General features: G+C 40.0%; 1 protein-coding gene across 3 annotated transcripts in view; it reads left to right on the plus strand.

Moving 5' to 3' along the window:
• The window catches only part of PKD2 (polycystin 2, transient receptor potential cation channel), a 26,781-nt gene extending 578 nt beyond the window's left edge, over positions 1–26,203 (plus strand). For 2 of the 3 annotated variants that reach the window (XM_027692679.1, XM_027692678.1), the window contains exons 2-16: positions 27–140; positions 7,009–7,122; positions 9,467–9,600; positions 9,957–10,207; positions 10,927–11,151; positions 11,709–11,937; positions 13,793–13,963; positions 15,088–15,269; positions 16,270–16,390; positions 18,814–18,912; positions 19,872–19,993; positions 20,584–20,701; positions 20,956–21,119; positions 21,919–22,066; positions 23,024–26,203. In XM_027692679.1, the coding sequence (XP_027548480.1) occupies positions 27–140; positions 7,009–7,122; positions 9,467–9,600; positions 9,957–10,207; positions 10,927–11,151; positions 11,709–11,937; positions 13,793–13,963; positions 15,088–15,269; positions 16,270–16,390; positions 18,814–18,912; positions 19,872–19,993; positions 20,584–20,701; positions 20,956–21,119; positions 21,919–22,066; positions 23,024–23,257 (2,426 nt within the window). In that variant the 3' untranslated portion in view covers positions 23,258–26,203. Of the gene's footprint in view, positions 1–26; positions 141–6,051; positions 6,077–7,008; positions 7,123–9,466; positions 9,601–9,956; positions 10,208–10,926; positions 11,152–11,708; positions 11,938–13,792; positions 13,964–15,087; positions 15,270–16,269; positions 16,391–18,813; positions 18,913–19,871; positions 19,994–20,583; positions 20,702–20,955; positions 21,120–21,918; positions 22,067–23,023 lie in introns of those variants that run through there. The other variant, XM_027692676.1, reaches the window with a different exon arrangement.
• The last annotated feature ends 413 nt before the right edge of the window (positions 26,204–26,616 follow it).

Here is a 26,616-nt window from a genome sequence, read left to right on the forward strand (position 1 = left end):
GCCTCCGCGCCAGGCGCTTGGCCCAGGCCACTCTCCGGGGCGCGGCGGGGCCGAGGGGCCGGGCCGCCTCCCGGGGCCGCCCGACGGCGCCGCGCCCCGGAGAGTGGCCTGGGCCAAGCGCCTGGCGCGGAGGCTGCGAGGTGAGGGAGAGCCGCTGCCCCAGCCCCGCACCCCTGTGCCCCGACCCCCGCTCCCGGCCCCGCGCGGCGCCTGTGCCGCTTCCTGCCGGCTGGCGCTCGGAGGAACGCTTAGGAGTTGTTCGTAGTCCTTTTTGCCTGTTGTCCACCCACCCCTTTGCTCCCTGCCCTCTTTTCCCTCTCTCCGTGTTCTTTTCCCATCGGTCCTTACGCTTCTCTGTGTCCCCATCTCTTCGTGCACATCCATCTTCTGATCCCCTTCCCGGTAATGCCCCCCCAGCACACGCAAATGCACCCGCACCTCTCTCCTTTCCTTACCCTGGAGTGTTTAGACCTCTCTGCCTCCCAGCTCTTCTTCCTGGCTGTTTTTTGTGAAAGATATTCCGTCATAGGGGAGGTTTAGGTTGGACGTGAGGAGGAATCTCGATTAGACATTGGAATGGGCTGCCCAGGGAGGGATTGGAATCACTGTCCTTGGGGGTGTTTAAAAAAAGACTGGACGTGGCACTTGCCGTGATCTGGTTGACATGGAGGTGTTAAGTGATAGTTTGGATTTGATGGTCTCAGAGGTCTTTTCCAACCTGGTTAATTCTCTGATAGTTTCTGGATATATGTGGCTTTCTGACCCAACGCCAGGTCTTGGGAGAGTTGGAGCAGAATGCTCGTCGTCCTCTCTTTTTCGGCTTCCCCTGTCCTATAGAAGAGGTGTTTAGGACGGAATAGGATGCTTGGTGTGGGTTTGTTGGGAAGGTGTTTGATTCACTTTTGCTTTTCCTCAGTATTGTGCAGTGCCTTGAAACTGCCCTCGATAGTCCAGAGCTGCCTGTTGATGCACAGCTGGGACCAGGGACATAGTTTGAAGTAAAACCGGGCGCACATTGAATGAGCATTTGAGGTGTTGTTCTAAGCTTGCTGCATTTACTCTGCACTGAGCTGGCCTTGTACAGGGTTGATTTAACATAGCAGAGAAAATGGTGGACGGGGAGTTCTTTGGATTCAAGGTTGTGGGAACACATTGAAAACCCCCCCTTCCTTTTCAGAGAAGCTTAAAATGTCAGCATCAAACTGAGAATTTTAAACATAGGATTTGTTTAAGTGCCATACAAGATCTTTATAGTTACAAAGCTGCAGGAAAAGTAAACCCTATTTAGAAAATAGTTTCTTCTTCTAAAATGTGGACTTTCTGAAGTGGTAAATAGTATTGTTACTAGCTGGCACAGCATCAGCAGAAGTATCAAAACAAACTTGATTTTAAGCAAGGATTTGTAAATTAGGCTATTGTATATCCTGTATGCCTTCTCTTTGATTTTTATGTGCATTCAAAGATCATTTGCTATAATGATTTCTTTGGCTTCAGCTGTATTGCACCAAAACAAATCCCTCTTGAACATTGCAGTGTCTTAGATGCAAGTTAGACTTGCAGACATTATGGAATAGACCATGTTTTTGGTAGATTTTACTAGGACAATGTTCAATGACCCAAGTCACTTCATGATAAGAGATCAGAATGACCAGGAAAAATACCAATAGTGATTGCATTATGTGTGAACTGGCACCACTGTGTTTTGGAGTCTTCAGTGGTGTGTTTGCTTTAGTCTGTCACTGAGATATGTAATTGCCTGGGAAAGGAACTGCTTCACGTGGAGAAAGTAAAGTCTTCTTATAAAAATTCTTATCTAAGTAGACTATTCACATGCTCCCTTCATATTGTTTTTTGCCAAGAAGGAACCTGCTGTTTATGTTTTTAACTTTGGTGAAAACCAACAGTGTTTGTACATGAGTGAGACTGAGTTAGTAATAACCTGGCATGAGTTGCTGCTGTTGGTTCTCTGTCATGATTTGTGCAGTAATACTCAAAACAGATTACCCACACTGGATGGAGTTTGGTGCTGATTTCTGAGCCCTTTTGAACCTGAAGGCAGAGCTTAATAACGTCACTTGTGTAAAGTTAGAGTATTCGCAGATGGAAAGAAAGTCCATCAGACAGACTCACTGCCATGAGCTACTGTTCTAATGAAGGCTTGGTGAAATGATTTGTTAAATCATCTGTTTATCTGCATCTACAGCTTAGGGTTGTTTATGAGTGGAGGAAGAATGTTTATTTTTAGTATATTGTTTTTAGCAGTTGGGGTTTGTTTGTTTTTAAGCATGTATATATATATTCATCTTGTTGAGCTGAGCAAGCTCTGGCAGAGCCAAGAACTGGCTATTGGTGAAGCTGGGTGCGGTGCTGGGCAGAATGAGTGCAGCTGAGCCTTCAGTGGCATCAGCATCAAGCAGATGTTGCCAGAGATGTTGCCCTGCTCTGATAGATGGATCCTCTGCCTGTCCTCCTGCCTAAAAGCAATATATCTCTGGCTAGAATAACCAGTTTGGAAGCTGATGTGTGTTTGTAGCTTGACCTTCTAATTTCTGCCTCCAGGCTAAGAGGTGAGGACCACTTTTGACGTGGTAGCTTTGTGCATCCTTTCGACTGGCAATCTTTTCTCCATTGGGCATTAACCAGTTAATCAAGTGTGTGCTGTGTGGGGAATGGTTGCAAAGTTACACATTCTTGCAGTGCAAAAAGCCATTATCTCTAATGGCCGTGGATCAGCTGCCTCTTGCAGTTTGAGACAGTCATTGTACACTGATGGTTTTCTATTTTTAGCTGTAAAATGAAAAAATTTGGACTCCTATTGTAGGAGTGTTTTGAACTGTATTTATCCCGGAGTGGTTATTATCCACAGTTTCTTTTGATTTCAGACCTGTCTCTATAGGCAAGTGTAGCTAAAGTTACTGTAGTAGACAGATACGTTTCTTGCTCTTTCATGAGAATGTTGCCATAAATTCATGGGCACGGTAAATATCTGAGTGTGACTTTGGTGCTGTGGAGGCACTGCAGGGTGCCGTACTTGCCTGCAGCATAGGTAGCACCTTCTCTGAAAATGTGGTCACTGTGCTACACAGTGAAAGGGCTGATTTCAAGCCTGAATTATTATAGGACACTGGAAGGATGACTGAGGTTTTAATATTGAAAAGAGCACTCCATAGTCCTTTTGACATTCCATGGATAACCATGAGGATCTTTGAAGACTGGATAATGGTGTACTCAGTTATATTTCAAGATGACTAGAGGAAAGTTAGCATAGATTTATTTAATGAAATTCCATCTCACTAGACAGAACTCAACAAGAGGGATTAATCCTTTGGATATCACAAGTGATAGTGCTACCATGGCTAAACAAGTTGTCACTCTTTACTGAAGGATATTCAGTGACAGCTTACACTTTACTTGCTGTCAATAAGAAAAATGCAGAGAGGATTTAAGATAATAGGATTCTGGTAATTGCAACTGTTGGGGAAACTGTAGCAGGAGTCACTAAGTGAATAGAAAGTCAGCTACTTCAGAACATCAGTATTTTAGGTTCTTCTCTTTGCGGATTCTTTTCAGGTTCCAACAAGAGTCTCTGTGAAGTGACTTTAGTCCTTCTAGTTTTGTGGATCTCTTCAGCAGTCATCCCAGATGCTGAGAGGAGAGGAGGGGCTGACTATCCAAATCTATTAAGGAGAAAGTTATCAAAAGTTTTGATGAGTAAAAACAAGGTCTATTTCCAGAGCCAGGCTGGAAAGGTAATCTAGCCTGCCCTGCAGAGCTGTACTTGATTACTTAGAGCTGCCATGTCTTAACGTGTGTCAATACTGGCTATGTTGGGCATTTCTTGAAAGGTTTTCTTAGTTCTTGTTCAATGAAGGTATCAAATATCTGTCCCAGTCACTCATGGATTGTTACTTTCATGAAGAATGCATCATGACATTTTTACTGCAGGCTCTGTACCTTACTAGGGAGTGTGAGCTAAGGATTGTGAGACTGTGTTTTGTTGTTGTTTTCAGACAAAGTGTCTTTGTCTGAGGGTCACTTTCCTTTCCTTCCCCCAGTCTCATTCCTTCCTCAGAATTTCTGGGCAGTCAGGTTAGTTAGTGACATGTAACTTGGCCTGAGCTCTTTCAGAACTTAGGACTTTTACATAAATCTGAATTACTTTATATGCTTCTGTACCTTATAAACTTGGCTTTAGGATTATAAAGGCATATGTGTATATGTAAGTACATATACATTATGTATATTACATGTGTGCATTATATATATTACATAAATGTATGCATATGTATATAAAACATTATATATGTGTGTAAACAGAAAGATTTCAATTTCCTCTGTAACAAATTAGACTTCTTACTGTAAGATGAAATTTCATCTGTTTTGTTATCATTACTTTTTGGCAAGTCTTCTGAGTTTATATACTCTTCAGGTAAGCCATTTGAGATACAGAATGAGTATGAGAGATTGTTAGTTGCAGCTTTGTTTGATAAATGAATTACATAGATTCTGTCACAAAGTTGATGAACAGTAAATTTATGTAAGGAAACAAGATGTTCTTGGTGCTTGCAGCAGATTGTCAACTTAAATCTAGCACTGCTTACCTCTACTATTCTTGATGCATCTAAATCAGTATTCTCATAAGGCAAAAAGGGGAATAATATGTGTTGTAAAAATGTAACAGCTAATGAAAGCTTCAAGTTGGCTGATGGGCAAATTCAGAGTTCATTTAACACAAAGATCATTATATGATCTCTGGTGTGGTTTGCTTGGGGTTTTTTTCTTCACATGTAACTTTCTGTCAGTCTTTGCTGACTTGACTCCTAACAATAGTCTAATATGACAGAGTTTGAGTTTGCAAGCTTTCTGCTTCTGCTCACCACATTTCTTATTGGTGAGTAATGTACTGACAGCCGAGACTTGGCTTTCTCGCCAGCTTAGCTCACTGGCTCTTCCAGCCTTTTCTTTCTCTCGTCCGTAATGTTTTCCTGCCTCTATTATGAGGGTTGCTAGTGCAACGTAGTGCTGTGTTAGAGGCTGAGTTTGTGGATTTCTTTATTATTAGTAACTCTGGAAGTGTTCCTGGATTTGTGTTTTTGTTTTCAAGAATGACCTAATGGGGAGGATTTGGCATTCTGTGTAGTAAAGTTGTAGTCTTTATATGTAACTTTTCAAACTTGGCTTTAAAAAACAGCTTTGAAAAAGCTCTCTTATTTTGGGGCTGACACTAGTGAAGGTTATAAGTTACTAATTAAGGAATGTGAACAGAGATTAATTCTAAAACTGTTAGTGCTCCCTGTGCCTATGCAAGAGAATTTCACTTGTTTACCTCACAACTTAAAAGTGTGGTAGCTGAAAGGCTTCTTTTTTTCTTTTTTTCTTTTAGAAACACCTAACATTTTTTTCTGAATAAACCTCATATTTGCAGGCCGAGGGAAGAACTTCTTATTCCCATGTCTTTGTTAACAAACAAAGGTCTGCCGCAGGCAGATTAGCCCTTTGTCTTGGTCTTACAGCAGTGGTTGCAGATCGACTGAACTCTTGCTTCATTGACAGCTTTATAATGTGTTTTGGCTATCCCTTGTTGCTGTTCCATTTGACTTCAAATTACTGTGGTATGTTTGATGGATTCAAGATTTTTTCCTAGGGAGTTTGAGGTTACTTCATTTTCATCTACTGAGAATGTAAGGGATGTTTTGAAAGGTTGGCTGTTTAAAACACCTGAAAAGGATGGAAGTTTAGTGTGATTCTGTAAGAGTGAATTTTTATTTTTATACTCTTTCTCTCTCACCATAAATTAAAGTCAAATTGCCTTGCTTTATTTATGCTTCAATGAAGAGAAGTTCCCTGAAGGTAGCAGTTCTGATCTGAGCATCAGCAGCTGTTTCCACCTTTTTTTTCTGTTCTGTATTAGGCATAGGAAATAAGTGTGGTGGTTACTGTGTTTTGTTTTAAGATGGTTATTTCTTTTAGGGACTCCATTTAAAAGATCCTTTTGCTTTTCAGTTACCCTTTAGGAAGGAACCTATCAATAGCTTCTCTTACAGTGTCTGCTTGAGAATGTCAAGTATGATAAGAAGTGAGTGGCAGGCGGAAGCAGTTCAGCTAACATTGTTTCTCAATTTGACAACTTAGATGGGAGTTGCTCATTTAGGCAGCTACTAGTGTTTAAATGATAACTCTTTGTTGTGCAGGGAAAGAAACCGTGTAGAAATGCTCATCAAGATCCTTGCTGTGTCTCTGTTGGACATGCCTTGCCTATCTGGGAGAGGAAGGTTATGATTTGGGTGTTTTTAAAAATACGTTTTAACTCATGTATCCTCCTTTCACGTGGAAAGTTAGTTAAGACTACTCATAAAGGTTTGATAATGAACGTGCATTTTCACGGAATCACTGAGTTGGAAGGGACCCACAAGGATCATTGAGTCCAACTCCTGGCCCTGCCCAGGACCATCCCCAAGAGTCACACCATGTGCCTGAGAGTGACATCCAAATGCTTCTTGAATTCTATCAGGCTTGGTGCTGTGATCACTGCCTTGGATCTAACAATGCTTTTCATGTAAAAAAAAAACCAAAAAAACCAAAACCAACCAACCAAACAAAACCCCCAAACAAACAAAAACTCAAAGCAAAAAAACCCCACACCCAAAACACTACACTTCCATCTCTTGAAGGATGGCTATATCTGTGTGTCTTTATATCCTTGTATCCATTTTCGTGCCGTGTGGTCGTAAGTGAGAGCACTTCTGGCAAATCTTCTGCAGATTCTGTTAGAGTCCTGCTGAGCTGTTCCTAAATTATTGTGGTATCTCATGAATAGCTAATACTACCTCAGGCCCCATTCAGTCTATGAAAGAAATTGTTCTTACTTAAACTTACATCAGTATAAAATCCATAGAAGAACCTGCAGAAGACGTGACATAGGTTAAGCTTTTGACAGCACTTATTATGTCACTTGTGTGTCAAATATCAGACTTCTGGGCACATCTTTATATATGTTTTCCTTTTAAGGTCTGTGGGGGACAAGACTCATGGAAGAAAGCAACACCAGCAGAGAGCGATATCTGAAAAGTGTTTTACGGGAGTTGATTACTTACATGATTTTCCTTGTGGTCTTGTGTGTCCGTAAGTACCATTCAGCACTAATGCATCCAGTTCTGTACTATCTCCTTGCTGTCTGTGATTCCAGAATGAAGGTTGTTTGATGTAGGAGAAGAATTAATGGGCAGATGTCAAGCCGAATATTTGGAATCAAGTATTTCTGTGCATGGGTTGTTGCTTGAGATTGAAAACACTACAACTTTCTGTGCCTTAACAAGTTTGGAATCTTTAAGCAGGATGATAATATTCTTTTTTTTAGAGAGCATTTTTTTATTGTAGTACCACATTGCAGTGTAATGCTATGCATTTTGAAGTCACTGAACGGAACTGGTAGATATGAAGAGGAAGACTTAGTCATCTAGGGCAAATAATTAGATTAAATCACCAAGTTTCAAGTTCATCCCAAGCTTATGTCCAGATCATTCTAAGAATAACATTTCTTTCTAAGTGGCTGGAAAGGCAGAAATAATGCTGGCAACTTAGAAATATCTCATAATCTGTATTTGCGTGATGTTGGATGTTTCAGTACTCGGGTGTGTATGGATCACAGCTGGAGATTGTGGATCACTGTGATTTAAATGTGTCATTTGTTTTGTTGTCTTGATACCATATGAAGTATCATAACATTCTAAAACACAGAACAGAGTAAAATTCAACCTACAATGCAAGAAAGAACCTAGTATGGAGTTATGAAATAGATGTTTTATTTGGTCACTAGGGAGAACAACAGCAAAATCTGTATGCATTGAGTTAGTGCATCTTTGGAAAGCTGATACATTTCAATTCTCCAGTTTTTAGTGTGGGCAGTTCTGCTCTAAATGGCTGAGATGTCAGTGACAGTTAGGTTGTTTATGATCAGTTGTATTACAATGAGGGAATCTTGGAGCAGAGAAGCAGATGCAAAACTACAATGGTAGACTGACTCTGAGAGCAAGTCTGCCCTGCTTGAATGTAGCAGAATTACTAAAAGCCCTAAACTTTATACCATTGACAAAACTGTTTTGGTGTTGTACTGCAAACCTGTTTATATACTAAATATCATGGGTTTTTTTCCTCCATGAGTCCATTAAGAATGCTTAGTGCAGGTTTATGAAGTAATATAAGACTGCTTGAGGCTGACATGCTGTGCCACCAGGAGGGATGTAGCATTAAAATGAAATTGGTTTCAGTGGGAGAAGTTTGACTTATAACAGGCTATTAACAATTTGTTTTGCTACAGGAAAAGATTTTTGGTAAAAGAATAAAGGAAAAATGTAATGTGTTAAATATCTAGAGATGTTGCTAACTCATTAGTATTTTTTAAGTGCTATCCTTTTTATTTTATGCATAAGCAATAACTATAGGACAGTCTGGTCTGTCTGGTCCGTGGCTTGGCGTGCTCTAGGAGAGAGCTTTCCAGTGCAGGCTAAATTCTATGGGCATTTCTTTTTCCCTTGTCTTTTTCAGAGTACATATTTAGAGAGAATCCAGGTATTGCACAGTCATGTGATAGATTCCATGTGCCACAGCAGAACTCCATTAAAAATAGTTCTTATTCTGTGGTTGCTAAAGAAAACATTTGTTAAAGAAAACATTTTATAAAATTGTCAAAACTGACAGCAGTTATTCATTTTAGGCCTAATCTTTCAGACTCCTCTGAATTTTAGCCTTAAAATGGTTATAAGTATTTATAGCCAGTAACCATATCCACACCAGAGACTGTTCTCTCAGGCCATCTTGGCTTTGTACATCATTTTATAATTTATACTCTGTGGTCCTCATCCAAATGCTTGGCCCAGTGGGAGGAAAAGAAGTAACATGCGGTCATTTATTTCCTGTGGGGAGTTTCTCTTAAAAGGACTGCACATCTGGGGTGGAGGTTCATTGCCTAACCATAAGCTGCCAGTGTCATTCCCAGGGCCCTGCAATATCCTGATTGACTGTCATTAACTGCTCAACCAGGGCATAGTTCTCCTGAGGGCTTTGTGCCATCCACACTGGTTCTCTGTGCATGCCTTGGATAGCACAAGTCACCTAAAAAGGCAGTAGCTGCCTCTCTTCAGGCTGCTGAATCATGCCTATGTTTCTCTTGAGGTTAGCTTTTGTAGAAGTATTAACAATAGAATGAGGTGTGGGAAGGAGAAGAGAGTATTTTAAACTGATCAATCATTCTATCTTCCCAGCTTTTTGTATTTCAGTAGCAGTTGACAGATAAATGGTGCTTGATGTGGATTTTGTTTTGGTTTGAAGCTTAAAAATTCCAGTACAAAATATGTACAAATACAGTCTGATGTATTCAAAGCAGAACAAAGAACCTTTTTTTGTTCTTTTTCTTTTCTTCTTTTTCCCTCATTCCTTTATCTCTCACTCCTTACCAAATCTTTTGCAGTGACTTATGGGACGGTGAGTTCCAGTATGTACTATTATACAAGGGTTATGTCGCAGCTCTTCCTGGAAACACCTGTATCAAAAACAGAGAGAACTGATTTCAAAACTTTATCCACCATGGATGACTTCTGGAAGGTAATCTAAAACCAAGTTTTTATATCTCTGTTGCTGTGGCTTGCTTGTCCTGTCATGGCCTCTAAATTTAACTGCAGGATCTTATTTTCTGACATGGTAGGGTTTGTGCAAGAAGATCTATGTGCACAGTGTCAAGGCTATGGAACAAAGTAGGCCTTTGATATGTAAAAGTTTAGAACCCAGGTCATGCTGGTGGGGCAGGGTCGGGCAAGGTGGTGGAATGTCTTTGGAGGACGGGTAAAGTAAGGCCTTCTGTCAGTAAAATTATCAACCGCAATTCTAACACCTCCATGGAATGAAGACCTATAAAAACAATGCTGGCAACGTGCCAAATAAAATTCTGTCATCCTCCCCAGTTCACAGAAGGCCCTTTGCTTGATGGTCTTTACTGGGAGATGTGGTACAACAACAAAACCATGGCAGAAAACAAAAGCTTCATTTATTATGAGAACCTGCTCCTTGGGGTGCCTCGCATTCGGCAGCTGAAAGTCAGAAATGGTTCGTGCTCAATACCTGAAGATTTAAAGGATGAAATCAAAGACTGCTATGATGTCTATTCTGTAGCTAATGAGGATACTGCTCCTTTTGGACTTCGAAATGGAACCGCGTACGTAGTATTCCTGTAGACGCAGACTTTTTTTCCTTATTTCCTGACCTGGCTTATGCTGAACTACACACTAAGTCACTTGGCAGAGGCAACTTTGCATTTGCTTTTGTATGTTCTGTCTGTAATGCCAGGTAAATCCAGATCAGCTGCCAGTTCTGCTCTTGGAGAAACCTTCCAGACTTGGAGAGGACTGTGCTCCTGATCCCATTGAGTTCAGGAGCTGTCCCTGTGCCATCAGTAGCTGCTGTGCATGGGAGACATGCTGCATTCTGAGCGCAGCACTGCAGACCTCACCTGTTCTGGTATCACAGATTGGGTTGCTGCAGTGGGTTTCAGCAAATTGTCTTCCCTTGCTAAAACCAGGAATAACACTGCCCCTCTTGGAGGATGATTTGTGACTTGAACTGTAAAAGGTTTTGGAGGTGGAATGTAACTGTGTAAATGCCAATTTCTTTGTTTCCCTGAGGACAGAAATTCTATGCGAGTGGGTTTCGCAATTAATATACTTGTGACACATCTTTTTATCTTAATTTTATTGTGTTTGTCAAAAGAACTTTTCTGTCTCCAGGGTACATCAAAACTTTTAACTAGCACCTCTTAAAGCAGCTTTAAGTCACTGATACAGGGTTTTTGGTCAGGTTGTGTTGGTGTCTATTTTGTTAATTTTAAGTTGAAGGTGGGAAGACCAACGTGTTCTGCTTCACTTACTTCTGAACTAGTTGGACATATACCAATGAGAAGGATTTGAATGGGAGCAGCCACTGGGGCTTGATTGCCACATACAGCGGGGCTGGTTATTACCAAGACCTCTCGAGGACCAGAGAAGTGACAGCTCTGCAGATTGCTAGCCTTAAGAAGAACCTGTGGCTGGACAGAGGGACCAGAGCAGCTTTCATTGATTTCTCTGTGTACAATGCAAACATCAACCTGTTCTGTGTCGTCAGGTATGAACAGAACCACAGCAGCGTTCAGTTGCACAACATGGGTTGTAGACTTGGGGTTTTCTTGTGATTGCTTTGTTTTAGGACATGGGTAAGCATATGTTTTGTATAAAGGAGACAGGCGACTGCAGTGACGTGCCTCCCTGTCGCAGAAGTGAGACTCCACATGGTGTCTGCACTCACCATCTGGAGGCAGTCCTGGCTTTCCTGGTGCCACAGCGGTTTGGGTCCAGTTTGCAGGCGACTTCTCTAGTGAGTTGGCTTAGTCGAGTAAATACGTGGGTATGCAGCATCAGTCTTTAGTTTAGACACCATGAAACAGATAGAAATGAAAACAAATCTCTCTGTTTTCTCACTGTTCCTAAAAAGCTTTGTGTTTTACTCAAAATTGAGCATGGTCATGTTTACACCTTTTGTGTGGTGTCTTTTCTGAATCATATGTGGGCTTGTTTCCATTATTTAAATAGTTATACAAATAAAACCAAGTGTCTTTTAGTAGTGCTTTTCATTAGCTCTGTGTAAATTTAAGTATTTTCTTCTTTGCTTTTCTTTAAATGCAGGTTGTTGGTGGAGTTTCCAGCAACTGGAGGCCTTGTTACATCTTGGCAGTTTCAGCCAGTGAGGCTGATTCATTACATCTCCACTTTTGATTTTTTCCTGGCAGCCTGTGAAATGGCATTTTGTCTTTTTGTTCTTTATTATATGGTGGAAGAGATCTTAGAAATTCACATTCACAGACTGCGCTACTTCAGAAGTCTTTGGAATTGCCTTGATATCCTTATCATTGTGGTAAGTAACCTTTATAATAAGGCTAAACTTGCTTTCTAAAATGCACTTTGTGGAAGACACTGGTGACTCAGTATTCCTATTGTGGATTTAAGGGATAGGACCGTCTTTAGGAATGATACTTACAGACTATTAGGCTGCTCAGTCTGAGTAAAATTTTTTTAGTCTGTGTTGTAATGTTGGTGTGTTTTGCAAATTCAGTTGTTCTGTCTTTAGTGGTTTCAACCTTTGTGTCCTGGTGCAAAGTTAGAGTGTTTGTCCATCATGCTTTTCAGGTTTTGTCTGTAGAGGCATAGCCATTATCAGAGGTAGCAAACTTGTCCTCTGTTCTACATATCTGATACAGACTAATGCACTGGCTTTCAAGTAAGAAAATCATTCGCTTTAAAGTAGTGGTTTGCAGAATAGGACTGGGATTTGAATGTGTTTGCAAAGAACCACAAAGAGATTTATTGTGGTATTAAATACTCACCAGCTAATACCAAGTTTGAAGAAGTGTCTCAAACTTGTAGAGTGCTAGCAGCTGTCAGGGCTGCTTTCTTGGTCCAGTGGACAGTGTTGCACATCAGTAATTCCTGGTGTAGCAGAAAATCTGAGTTTTGGATTTAAGGCTACATAATATAATTCTCTCTGGACTCATGTCAAGCTGTTCTTACCAAAAGTATACAAAGCCAGAAGTGCTGAAATAGTTCCAGTCCCACACTCGTTTTGTATCTTCAGGCTTGGATAAATCAAAGGATACTAAATTCAAGACTTGAATTTAGAGACTTGAATCCAGAGAAATCATACTTGCATCACAGTGCTTTTTAAATGAAGGTCCATTTAGGAGGATGTTTACGTGAAGTGTGTGCTGTTTGTTATACTTAATGGTGGGGGCAGGAATAAGATGCTTGGCTGCTACAGTCAGTGAAGAGTGTTCCAATGTGAGTGTAAAATTCATTTCACACAAAGGGTCAAAATTCTACGTTTATACCTTGCCTGAGGGGCATTAAAAAATTTAGAATTACGTACCTATGACTCTGCTTACATGGTGAAGTGTTCACTTATACTAATGAACAGCACATTTGCAGAGGTCAAAGCAAGAACCTTACCTGTATGGTAGAACTGCAGCTTCTCTGCTCTAGCTTGTTCTGGGCAATACTGGGCAGTCTGTACTCTGGAGAAACTGTAGTGCCTTTTTGGCTACTGCTGTCTTTCTGCTCTTTACTCTTTTCACTTTTGTGTTTTTGAATTGTCATATTTCCTTCCTTATATTTTCTTCTCTGTGACTGTTTCGCTTTTCTGAGCCTGCCAGGTGTCACTCTCATCTTGTCCTTCAACTCTGGCAAGGAAATAACTTCCAAATCTTCTCACTCCCAGACTATTTCTCTGTAGTCCAGGACTATAATGATTTTCTTGTGAAATGCATTTCCTGATATGTCCAGAAATTGTAGTTTGGATCCCATGTCAAACAGCAGCTACTGGGCTGGTAAATTACTCCTGAGTGAAACCTGGCCCCTCCAGCTGCCTGGCTCTAAGCACTAGTGGGATTGGTGATCAGAGGGGTTGACCCTGAAGGACTCTGAGAAGTTTCTATAAGTGATTTTTTTGTTTTGTGTTCCCTAGGCTCTGTGCAATCTCTGGATGTTACTTTTTTGTTTGAAACTTTATCTTTGTAGTCAGGGCACCTTGAAAACAGTATTGTTTGTGCTTATCAAAGCTCACTTTATGGTATAAATGTGCTATAAATAACATAAAGTTATATATAAATAACCAGAAGTTCCTCATATCCTAATGTTTTCTGACGTATGTGGCTAAAACAAGTTGGTTTAAAATCCTAATCACCTTTTGTAAATTTATACATTTCTTTTGCACTTAGCTCTCTGTGGTAGCTATAGGAATTAGCATTTACAGGACATCAACTGTTGATATGCTCCTGAAGAAGCTGCTGGAAGATCAGAACTCATTCCCCAATTTTGAACCTTTGGCATATTGGCAAATGCAGTTCAACAACATTACTGCAGTCACCGTGTTTTTTGTCTGGATTAAGGTAACTCTAACACACACATTGTTATTCTAATGTTAGAATGTAAGCAGTATTCTGAGTTTCTCGTAATACATTATTTGAGTTTTAGTTGTGTTTCTCCCAAAATTGGTCATGCAAAAAAGTCAGAACACAGAGGTAACTTCTTGCACATGAAAAGCAAGGTTGTAATTTGCCACAGGTTTAATCAGCTCTTGTTAAAATCTAGAAGATATAGTCAGTGCTAGTGTTTTGTCAGCAAGCACAAGAAATGTTTTTATTATTCCTCGATTGCTAAGTCAGGAATTCTTACTGGGTACTGCCTTATCTTGGCCTGGTTAAACCGTGCCCATATCATTTATTCCAAACTTCTGAATCATTAGAAGAGCTGGTAAAGCTAATCCAATTAATTTGAAAACTCTCTCTATATATATTGCTTTAGTTAAAAGTAACTTCTCCTTTCCAGTGATGCTTCTTTTCATGCCTATACTCATTTTCTGCCCTCTATATGTATAAAGTTGCAGAGGAACATTTAGTTAATAAACTAACGGGAAATGTGAGATCAGTGATAAGTGAATTTCAGCTCTGATGCTTAGATTCATCAAGCAAGTTAGCTAGTCTCTTACTCTTTCATAAGAAAAAGTTACATCTAATTTTTGCATCATGGTTTAAGAAATAAAGTGGCTCATTATAAGAAGTAGTGGTAAACTGCAGAGTAACAGAATAATGCAGTTTGGAGGGGACCTTGGGAAGTCTCTAGTTGAGCCACCTGCTTGGAGCAAATCAAAGCTGTGAGATCTGCTTTTGTTGTATTTTACTACTTCATATCTAGCCATCTTCATTGAAGATAAAAGATGGATAAATAGGCTTTTGGAAGTGTTTTGGTAATGCCGTTCTGAAGCCAGGGTGCCAAATAGAGAAATGAAAAAAAACCCACACCCAAACAAGAAGTCTGCCTTCTCAAACAATTTTCCTCATGTTTCAAGCCTCAGTGTTTTTAGGAAGTGATGTATTTCTAAATGTAAAATAACTGACTTTGTGTCCAAGCATATCCAGTAAGACATCTGGTGTAAAAGGCTGGAGAGCAATTGTGTTAAGAAATTGTCTTCCATGTCTTTACAGGTTTTTCTTGTTTTTTTTTCTTTTAACAGCTTTTCAAATTTGTTAACTTCAACAGAACGATGAGTCAGTTATCCACTACCATGTCTCGCTGTGTCAAAGATGTCATTGGCTTTGCTATTATGTTTTTCATTATTTTCTTAGCGTATGCTCAGTTGGCCTATCTTGTCTTTGGCACTCAAATTGATGACTTCAGCACTTTCCAGGATTGCATGTAAGTACAGGTATAAAAAATGCAAAGAATTGCCCAGTACATTGGTAAATGGATCTGCTTGCCTTATCAGAGGCGAATCCTTATGACATCCATCTAAATAAATAGCTGCAGACATATCACTGTTGATGTAGGCCAGTAGCAAATGCTTTTTTTTTATAATTTTTAGCTCAGAAAATATTTTGCTTTGAGATTAAAAATATGCTGTCAGATAATAGTCAGATCAGTGAGCTAAAAATGGCAGGTTTTCATTGGTGGAAATGACATGGTTTTTACAGCAGTTGGTCACATTCCCAGACAAAGCAATGACTCCATGTTCAGCAGTTACATGCTTACAGAAATGCTGGATGCATAATAAGGTTGTGCTCCTGAATAGTGTTTGTTTGTAGTTGGTTGACTCAAATGGCTTCTGTCTTAGCTAACCAGAACATTTGTAAGCATCTGCTGGAATGCCGGAGAGTGACAGGACTTAATACAAGGTTGTTAATAATTTTTTCCTTTATTGATCTGCTAGAACATAACCTGATTGTAACTGAGGCAATTAACAGGTTGTTCAGTAACCAATTCCTCCTGCCCCCTAATAGAGAAGTGGAGGAACTTGAAATATGCTGATTCTGCTGTAAAATACCAAGCCTCTTCCAGCCTTGGCACTGTCCAGACAACTTTAGAGGGAGAGGGTTGGGGTTGTATGTATGTGAGAGAGATGGTAGTGGGTCTTAAGGCTCCATAATGGTAATCATTGGTTTGCTCTGCTTCCTGTTGCCCCCAAGCAACTGAAAAGCAGAGGTAACCACCTTGCTTTTGTTCTGTGCGTGTATCATCTGACCATGAGTTTGGTTATGGACTTGATAACTGGTTATTGCAGTGCCTGGTGAAGTACTAGAGTAGTGCAGGCCTCTCTGCAACCCATCAGTCAGACTGTTAGAAAAAAATAGTTTGAGTATCCTTGCACAGCTCCAAAAATGTTTTCTTCAACTCTTGGATGTGTTTTGTTTTTTTTAAGATTTACTCAGTTCCGCATCATTTTGGGAGACTTCAACTTCACAGAGGTTGAAGAAGCTAATCGAATTTTGGGACCAATTTATTTCACTACATTTGTGTTCTTTATGTTCTTCATTCTTTTGGTATGTACACTTTGTTTATGCGGGGTGGGCAGGTGGCTATTTTTGTGTCACTTTTTCTTTGATTCCCATTGCTACTTGGGCCTTTTTCTGATAATGCTGAGTGTGTGGCCCATGTAGGGGCCTGAATTTTACATGGCTGGTTACACACTCTTTCATTTTTTTGCTTCATTTAAAATAGATTTGCATTGTATGTTTGTTGTCATTCCCATGTAGTGCTCCACGCTGTGTTTTTTTAATTTTTTTTAATTATTATTATTGTGAAGAATTTTATTTCTAAAATCTGAATAGTGCCTGGTTGGCATAGAAAGCAAACCTGTATCTTTTGTTGAAAAGTAGCTGTAGTAGCTGTACAGGCTCTTGGCTCATAAAGTGCTCTAATGTGTGACTGGCTGTGTTTACAACAGCCTGGTTCATGCATGCAACACACACATTTTCTGCTAGAAGAGCCTAGTTCATCAGCAGTGCAGCAGGTTTCAGATATCCAAGTTTGCCTCTCTTCCATCTTCTTTTACTTCTCAAGGGCAGAGTAGCCCCTGTCTTTCTCCCCTTCCCAGTGCAGACTACCTGTACAATTTTCAAACAGCTATAAGAAGCTCAGCTTACCTGAGAGGCAGCATGCAGGCGTTAGTGACAAATCAGTGAGTGTATTGTTAGTGACTACTCATCTTTTGTATACTCTGTTAATACTAGTATTTAATCCGTATTACAGTCTTACTGATATTTTATACAACAAAATGGAGGGAAGAGACCTCTCTCTTAGAAACCTAGAATACCAATAAATTAATTTTTTTATGTCAATACAACTGGAGAGCCCTGGTATCTTCTACCTGGATGTACTTTTCAGTTAGTTTGGTACTAACAATATATAGTAATTTTATTTCTTATGATAGCACCAGATGGAAGCTGTTATCTGAGCAGGAAGCTTCAGATCATTCCCCAAACTGTGTGTGTTTTGGTGATTTGATAAGGCGTCAAGTATTAGAGCAGGATTTTACTAACCTTACATCAGTCCTGTATCATCATAACTTTTAGAGTTATTTAATGACCCTTGTACATAATGAAGCATTTTATTATTATTATTTGAGATGAGGAGGAATGGCATTCAGATTTAATTTGTATTTTCCTATACATCATCTTGGATGTTTGCTAGTAAGGAAGCAGAGAATCTTAAGTGTTCAGTGAAATGGACCAGGAAAATAACATGGGTCGCTCTGGCCAAAGAAGCAAATGAGGCAGGTTTTGTATTTGCTTTGTAATGCCTCAGAAATTCCAGAGGAACAGACTCTTAGGTGCCCAGCAAGGGAAAGAAATATTTTTTTTCTAAGGGGCAGCGGAACTGTGAAGTCACTGCAGGGTATCCAAAATACTTTCTATAATTTGTGTGCTTATTAATATCTGTACAGCCTCTCGTTTGGCTTGGAGTGATATGTTGATGTCAGCCCCTGGAGACCAGTTTGAGACCTGGACACTAAGTTAGGGAAGATGGATAGAAAGCGTCAATTCTTAATGTTGGGCAGCTGAAAGCAAAATAGTCAGTAGTCAAGTTACCTCTTACTTCTCTGGTGTTGACCAAGAATGCATGAAGAATACAGCACTGGAAGGTTGTTCTAAAGCATGTTTTTTCAGTCCATGAGGAAACAGAGCTTTAACACAGCCTTTCTGTAGGAGAGTGGCACATTGAACGTGTCAGTAAATTTAGTAATTCTTCTTGAACATGAATGTACAACTTGCAACTCTGTCATGTTTACTCCACGTCAATCAGGAACCTTTCAGTAATGACAACATGGCTCAAGTCAGTCATATGCTTGGTACAGGGGTAGTGAAGCCGGTATTTTCTCTTTTCTCTGAACGAGCGACCAAGCTCTTTTCAGAGTTGGTGCCATACATGCCAAGTGTCGTGTCTGATTTTAAGCTTTTTGGTTTTTATCTTTAGTGTGAAATGCAAACAGAACTGTAACTAGAAAAGAACCTTTTGTTTGTGCTGTTTATTACAGGATGAATACTTAACTTGATTCCTCGGGCATTTTTGTTGCCAGCTGTGTTGCCTTGATTGATTCACAGTTGTTACCCATGTAAGTTTGGCCTTGACAGGTAAAGGGCCAAACATACATATAACATTAAACAGGCTTGGTTTATTGCCTCTGCTGTGTGTAGATGTGAAGCCTCTCTGGAAATTAATTCTCCAATTATATTAATAACTGTCTTGATTAAAAGTTGTTATACTGCAGCAGACGTTGTATTTCAATATCAAGCTCTTGATGTTAATGCTTTATAAACAGCCCACCATTTTCTCCTGGACTTTTAAAAAAAAATCATATATATGTCTGCACGTGTATAAAAAATTCATGTGTAGGTCATAGGAGCAGTAGGACTCAGACTTGTTGAAATTTCAAATTGGGCTTTTTGATTTCTCTTGTGAACAGAACATGTTTTTGGCCATTATCAATGATACATACTCTGAAGTCAAGTCGGACATGGCACAACAGAAGGCAGAAATGGAACTGTCTGACCTTATCAGAAAGGTAAAAGTAATGTTTTATTTGTTTGACATCTTATTCCTCACATCTGAACTTATTTCATAAAACACTACGTAAACTGTACAAAGTAAAACTGGCAGCAGCTGATGAAAATAGACATCTTTTAAAATAAATGAATCTGAGCTGAGTGTAAATTAACTGAATAAAAACTTTCCATCACAATGTATTTTAGTCATCTGAGACATTGCTTAGAATGATCAGCCTACTGAGTATGACATAGGATTTTTCTGTCTAGATATGTACAGAAATATTGAACTGATGATGCTAAACTGGTATTTGGTACGGTCACAGAATTCAGATTTACTCCATTTCAGGCAATAAGACGAGGCAAATCTTGACTAATGTGCTGGGAGCTCCCAGAAGCAGCTGTCAGTAAGGTTGTTGAATACAGAGCTGGGAGCCTGACGTGAATCCTAGTTGAGGGAAAACATGTGCACATGCCTGTGCTCTGGCATGGATGCGATGCTGTGCCATGGTCAGAAATGTCTAAACGCGTACTCAGCATGACCAGCAACACAGACTTTTATTAAACTTGTTATTAGAACAGAGCAGTGAAAAGTGCTACTATTTTTGGATGAAGATTCTTTTAAAAATCATTCCTACAACTGAAGAATGAGAGATAAGCAAAATGACTGCAGCAGGTTGTACCTTGCAGCATTGTTTAAAACTGTCAGTAGCTGCCAAAGGTGTCTTTGTGGGACAAAATACTCCATTCCTAATCAGTAATTGAATTGCAAATTGAATGATGAAAGCCTTACCTCTGACTGCAAAGGTATTTAAATGCTGAAATAAAAGATGGATAAATTGGAGGAAGAGCCAAATTCTTGCAGGACTTTTGGAACACACTGAATGATAGTATAGCTGATTTTAGTAATCAAAAAAATTATTAGAAATCAAATCTTAACATTTCATGACAAACACTAAAATTTCACTTTCTCTTTTAGGGCTACAACAAAGCCATGATCAAACTTAAACTGAAGAAGACTACTGTTGATGACATTTCAGAAAGTTTGAGACAAGGTGGAGGAAAACTAAATTTTGATGAACTCCGGCAAGATCTAAAAGGGTAAGGGAGTTGTTACTGCTTGCCTTGAGTAGTATTCCCAGAGATATGTGATCTTAAGATTTTGATGTGATTTTTCTTTAGCTTCTGTAGTGTGGCAAGACTACACTAATAAAGACACATGGCCCCTGCAGTCTGCACTGTCACTGGTGTTGCTGCACTGGGGCAGCATCCCACATTAGAGAAAAGGATTTGGAGCTCTAGGGCCCAACCTCTTTGAATTTCTGTGCTGTGGGGGAAAAGATTCTGAGGAAGCAGAGATCTAAGACCTTTGAGGAAATGGTAACGTTTCTGTCAAACCACTGAAGAAGTTTGTGAACAGGCAGGAGTCCAGGGAAAGGGAACAAATCAAGGAGGTATGGAAGGGATAGTCGGGAGGTGCAGTGTAGGGGAGATTGGTGCTATAAACTAATGAAAGCTGAGGAGTGAGGTTTTTTTAATCCGTGTTGTGAATTTATAGGCAATACTGGGATCAGTCATGTCTTTGTCTTGGAGGTGAAAGTCTGTCTGAAGTGAAATGTTTTCTAATACTCAAGATTCTTTCAGCATCTGAAAAACGGAAAGTAAGGGAACTGCTTTTACTGCCTTTTCAGGAAGGGGCACACAGATGCAGAGATTGAAGCAATATTTACCAAATATGACCAGGATGGGGACCAGGAATTGACAGAGCATGAACATCAGCAGATGAGAGATGACCTGGAGAAAGAGAGGGTGAGCTCAGCATTAGGATTGCTATGCCACCAGCACTGTCTGCCAGTCTGCTCCCTGTGCTGGTTTGCTGCCTCAGAGGAATCCTCTTGTTGCCCTTCACATTTGCTGTCATCCCTGGCTGTCTGAGCAGCACTGGGAAAAGGCACAGGGGAGCTGATGGAGGGCAGGAGGTCTTTGACCTCGTCACCACCATCCCCCATGTACAGGTGAAAGTTTTTCCATCTTTTCTCTCTCTGGCATGTGTTTTCACAAAGGAGGATTTGGACCTGGATAGGAGCTCTCTGCCACGTCCTCTGAGCAGCCGCAGCTTCCCCCGGAGCTTGGATGACTCCGAGGAGGATGAGGATGAAGACAGCGGACACAGCTCCAGGAGGAGGGGCAGCAGCTCTAGTGGGGTATCCTATGAGGAATTCCAAGTGTAAGTTTTATCCTTCTGAGGGGGACAAATCTGCATGGTGGATTTTGGGTTTTGGTTTTCTTTCCTTGTGGGTTTTCTCCTTTCCATTATATAGTATTCTTTCCTGTGACTCTGACTATTAAATTATTAATAAAAAAAAATGTTATGTTTTTATGGTGCAGAAGTTGCACCTTTTAGTAGCTTTCAAATAATATCTGAACTGGAAGTGATTTAGAGAGCCTCGTGGGAATTGGTTAGAAAGTGAAAAATTAGAATAAACAAATTAAAAAAAAAAAAAAAAACAAAACCCCCCATATCCTTAAAACCTGGTCATTGAAAAGACAGATAAAATGGTCATGTTACAATAACGCCAGAAGACTTTTCTGTTTTTTGAAGTAGTAAAACCTCGAGGTTTTTTTAGGTTCAGTGAGAACTTCAGCTGTTGTTTCTAATAAGATTAAATTACTTGTGACTGTATTTTGTCTGAAATGATAGATCTCCATATGAATTAATTATAATGATACTAGATGAGTAAAGAACTATGTAACTGGAACAAAAAAATTTTGATGATGATGCCCTAAAACCAGTGAAAACAGAGAGAAAGATGTACTTTTTTTTTCCATGTGCTTTTACCCCTGTTCTATCTTCATGCTCTAGTGCATGTTATCCCTCCTGGACAGTAGGACTCACTTGTGGGAAGTCAGATGGGCTCTTAAATAAAAATGGTGTCTCATCCTTATCTGCTCTGTGTGTTGACATGCTAGAACGATGCTGACTGGGAAATGTCAGAGTCACTGAAGCTCCCACTTGTTGCCCTCAGACTCATGAGGCGGGTGGATCGCATGGAGCATTCCATCGGCAGCATTGTTTCCAAGATCGACGCGGTGATCGTGAAGCTCGAGGCAATGGAGAGAGCCAAGATAAAGAGGAGAGATGTGTTGGGAAGACTGTTAGATGGAGTGACAGAGGTAAGGAACCCACTCTCTCCAGTCTGGTCACAACCTGCACGGATTCCTTGCTGTTAGCACTTCTTCCTAATGCTGGGCTGGGGAGGGAGGATTGAAGGAGTGTTGGAAAAGGTGAGGTGGGTGATTTGGCAGTGGCCAAGTGATTCCACTTATGTGTTAGGAAAACATGAAATTTAAAACATTAAATTTTGGGGGCATGATCCAAGGTTCAGGTATGACAACCTGTCTTATAGCAGGCCTCTGTCACCATTTAAACCCATGATGTTCAGTAGTTGCTGAAGTTCATCCCTTAGTGTCTGTTAGGATTAATACAATTTTATGGACTGTTAGAGTCTTGGGGATCCAGCCCAACAGGCCCTGCCTGTTCTTATTCTCCCATGTTGCTTCTGGGATTGTGTGTGGCAGAGGGAAGCAGCTCATTTCTGTCACCAGGGTTACCTGACTTGTATTGCTTCCCCTTTCACCTTCTCTTTCTTGGGGGCCTTTTGGAAGTGAACAGTGGGAGAAACGTGTTATTTCTGTGGATGCTAAAATCTGTCAGCTTCCTGATGGGAGCAAGAACACTCAGAAGAGAGCTGTCAGGAGGTGGGTGTTATCAGGAGGACTGTCTTGGTGGGGTTATGTAGGTCAGACTTGCAACTACCCTGTCACAGATATGGTGATTCTGGGTGTTACTTGTTCTTGACATGGGGCTTCTTCATGGGTGTGCTCTTCTCAGTATATTTTACATTTCCGGAGGTGGATTTAAATACAAAAAGTGTAATACAAATTGTACTTTCCTAAGTGAAGGTGACAAGCTGGCATTACATCACTGGAAATAAAACAATTTACTGTGGTAGCTGTGTTTCTCCACTGGCCTGAGGAAGTACTTGAGTGGTGTAAGAATTTCCCATTGGATTTTGCATAGACTGCAGTTTGGAAGCTGTGCTTCCATCTTGTGTCTTTTAATATGTTTAGGATGAAAGACTGGGCCGTGACAATGAAATCCACAGGGAACAAATGGAGCGACTTGTGCGAGAGGAGCTGGAGCGCTGGGAGTCGGATGATACTGCATCCCAAATGAGCCATCGATTGGGAACACCACTTGGACTGAATGGCCAGCCTCGTTCGAGGAACTCTCGACCATCTTCTTCCCAGTCAGATGGTATTGATGGGGGAGGAGGAAACGGGGGGAACAACATCCACATGTAGGATTATCTTTGTAGGTGATTGCAAATGTTTCAGGTCAGTATTCAGCCAGCAAATACACTACACTGTCTCCCAGCATGAGGCGATCATTCTGATCAGACCACTAAGGACAAGTTTCACTGGTGGGCAAAAGTAAATATTCTCTTCATAAGTCATTTTCAGACCTATGTAAGCCGTGTGTCATGTCTGGGTTACCAGCAGTGAGACTGTCAGCCCTGGAAACAAAAATGCAGGAAACAGAATGGATATCAGGTGTGACAAAATCTACCGGGACAGAAATTTGATTCCATACATGTGTTATGGGGAATACTTTCATGAGGGCTGCAAGCATCAGACAAAATAATGTTCTGTGGGCAGCACTCTGAAATGAAAGGCTATGAGTCTTCTGCTTTCCCTTGGAAAATATGATTTTTAAATTATTTTAAAAGCAAATTTTAAAAGAAGATGCCATCAGTTCATTTTCTGATTCCTTATAACAGCTGGCAGTTTTCAAAGACAGAAAACAGCACTTTTTTTTTAAAAATTTGAGTTGCTATCTGATTTTCTGAGTTATTCTTGGTGTACCAACATTTTTACCTAACATTTTCCTGTTTCTGAGAAGTACTACATTTCTTTAAAAAGAAAAAAGTGCACTTAGTTTGTACAACTGTAAATTACATAATTCTGTAGTAGAAACTGAATACATTATAATTAGCATTTCAGAAGTAATATTTGAGAGCTGCCTCTTCACACCCAACTAACAATAATTTTCACCTATGGTGCAAAGTGTCCCTTTTTTAATGCCATATTTTCATGATTTAAGTGTTCCTGGGATAAATATTGCAGAGGTTCTAGGGCAAATATGGCTACTTTGCAGAAAATATATTATTTACAAGCACACAAAATTCAAAACCACTAATTCTTCTGTGGGTGTGGGACGGGGCAGAGAAGTTGCTGACAGCTGGGAAAATCTGATCTTGTGCCATGTGAAGTTCTAATAACATCTCAATTCTGCAATCTGTATTTACATTTAACAGAAGCGCTTGTAAAAAGTATTAGGTACATTTCTACATATGCTTTTCTGCTGAGGTGCAACACACGATTCCTTTGGGAAAGATGCTTGTAGTATAATCACGATTTTTAGTATTTCATTTCCTCTGTTTCTTGTGTCATAGAAGCTTTGTTTTTGAAAGGAGATGCAACATTGAAATTATGTTGGTTTCCTATAGAAGGCATTATAGAAATATAGAAAGCGGTGTTTGGAGTTTTGCCTAGCAACGTTTCCATACGTGGAATGCTGGTTTAGGAAGGAGGTTGTCAATGATGCTTTTTTCCTGAAGATGGCAGTTGTCTTGTATTTAAAGACTTAGAGTTGGTGAAGAGGATAATGGGAAGCTACACAATCAATTGCATCTTAGCTATTAGTAGGGTACCAAGGGGAAAAAATGCCTGTTTAACAAAGTATAGGTAGCACGTATTACGTTACGTTGGTGCCTTTTGTTTCAAAAAGCAGTTGTTGCCAGGGTTTAGCTCCTCATTCTTGTGGGAGTACTGCTTAGGCAAAGCTTACATGTTCCATATATTTTGTGCTGGCTGGATGTGCAGTGACTCAGACTGCCTTTCTTCTTACCAGGGAATTTGCTAAAACTAAATAGACTTCGTGCCCTTCCCTTTTTTAAGTTTATGAGAAACCATACGCACAGAAACATAATTAATGGAAGACGGAACAGGAGGAAATTCAGTGTGGAGATTGGAATTTCATAGCAGCCTTTTGTAGAGAACAGAATTATGTGGGAAAACACGTTGTGATTCTTGTGAAGTGTTTTTTTCTTTCTGTGGGTTATTTTGTCCTGTACTAGGAAGAAATTCATACTCTTCCACAAGAGTTCCCATCAGTTTGCCAGAACAGCACAGCGGGTAGGGCATATGTGTGCAATGAAGACACTCGGACTAAGCTCTGTCTTGCCTTAATTGGTCAAATTTTTGGACTGCAGAAACCTTTCTGAGAATACTTTTCAGTGTTGAAGTGGCATTTCTGACTTCAAACAAACAAACCAAAAAGAAGCACTAGCTGTACACGTGGCCAGCTGGTGTGCAAGGAGAATACCAAAGCAATTTAAACATACAGAGGCTTATCTTTATATTCATATCCAAAATGTGTAGTGTATTGGTATGTGATGTGATTTACAGCTTAAACTTTGAGGCACACTGACCGATTGCATGTGTGTAATATGTAATTGGTGTTGGGTTTCTAGGGTCAAGGGTCTAAATGCTATGATAGTATTTAAAAATCAGTGGCTCTGGCCAAATGACTCAACTTGAATTGTCCAACAATCAGCTGGGATCTTATTAAGGGTACCGTGTGTTGAGGTTTGTGCCTGTGGCCTGTCTGTCATGTGGCATGCAGAGGTTTGTGGCAGCAGGGACTGAGGAGTGTGCAGAAGTGATCCAGTGGTTGTTTTTTGGTGAGGCAGGGCCTTCCTGGGGGAAAAGAAAGCACACTTAGACCTGTCAGTATGGTTTTACGTGGGCTTCCTGTAAAAATGTATGTTTCAAAATGTAAATTCATCTTTTATTTGTACTATATGTTTATTATGCAAATATCTGTGTTCGTAGCTTTATTTGTTGAGGTGTATTTCTGTAACGTGTCGTTACTCAATAACAAACTTCATCTTGAAGTGCAATAAGTTCTCATGGGGTACCCCCGTGTGTTGACAGTGGGCCTTGCAGTAAGTGCATTGCCACTTGAAAAGTGTTACAAGTATTTTTTAATACATCTTTCAATTTTAGATTATAATATCATTTGTTACTTATTAGAACAGTAAGATTTTTGCATAGTAATATACAGTATTTGATTTTATTAGGAAGCTGTTAATTATGCAAGTCTTCTACAATGAGCAAGAATGAATTGATCTGTAAAACTGAGCACTTTACTTCCTAATAAACATTTTATATTATCTATAAACCAAACATTGTGCCCTTCGCTTGGTTTGTTTAGAATGGAACATGAGGAATCCTACATTTTATTTGTATTACTTTTATCTCCTACCTTTATTCTCAAATTACATAATAATGTGAAAAGGGAGTACAGGATGATGATGAACAAGAGGATGGGGCTGATCCTGCTGCTTCTTTGCCCAAACAGTTCTTTTTTTTTTTTTTTAACGCTTCATTTCACATTTGTGTTTCTGCAAATGCACAGCTGTTTTCTGCTATTTCGGGTAGCAGCTCTGACTGCTGGTAACTGTCTCTTCATTACTTCACAGTAACTGTGTGAGCTAACTTTTTTTTCTCTACTCCCCTTTATTTTTCCCCTTGTTTCAGGGAATCCTACAGTATCTGGAGGGTTTGAATAGTGCTTGGAAAATCCAAGGTCACATGCC

The sequence above is a fragment of the Neopelma chrysocephalum genome, unplaced genomic scaffold, assembly GCF_003984885.1.
Source record: "Neopelma chrysocephalum unplaced genomic scaffold, ASM398488v2 Primary Assembly neopelma1_88, whole genome shotgun sequence".
Taxonomy (NCBI): Eukaryota; Metazoa; Chordata; class Aves; order Passeriformes; family Pipridae; genus Neopelma; species Neopelma chrysocephalum.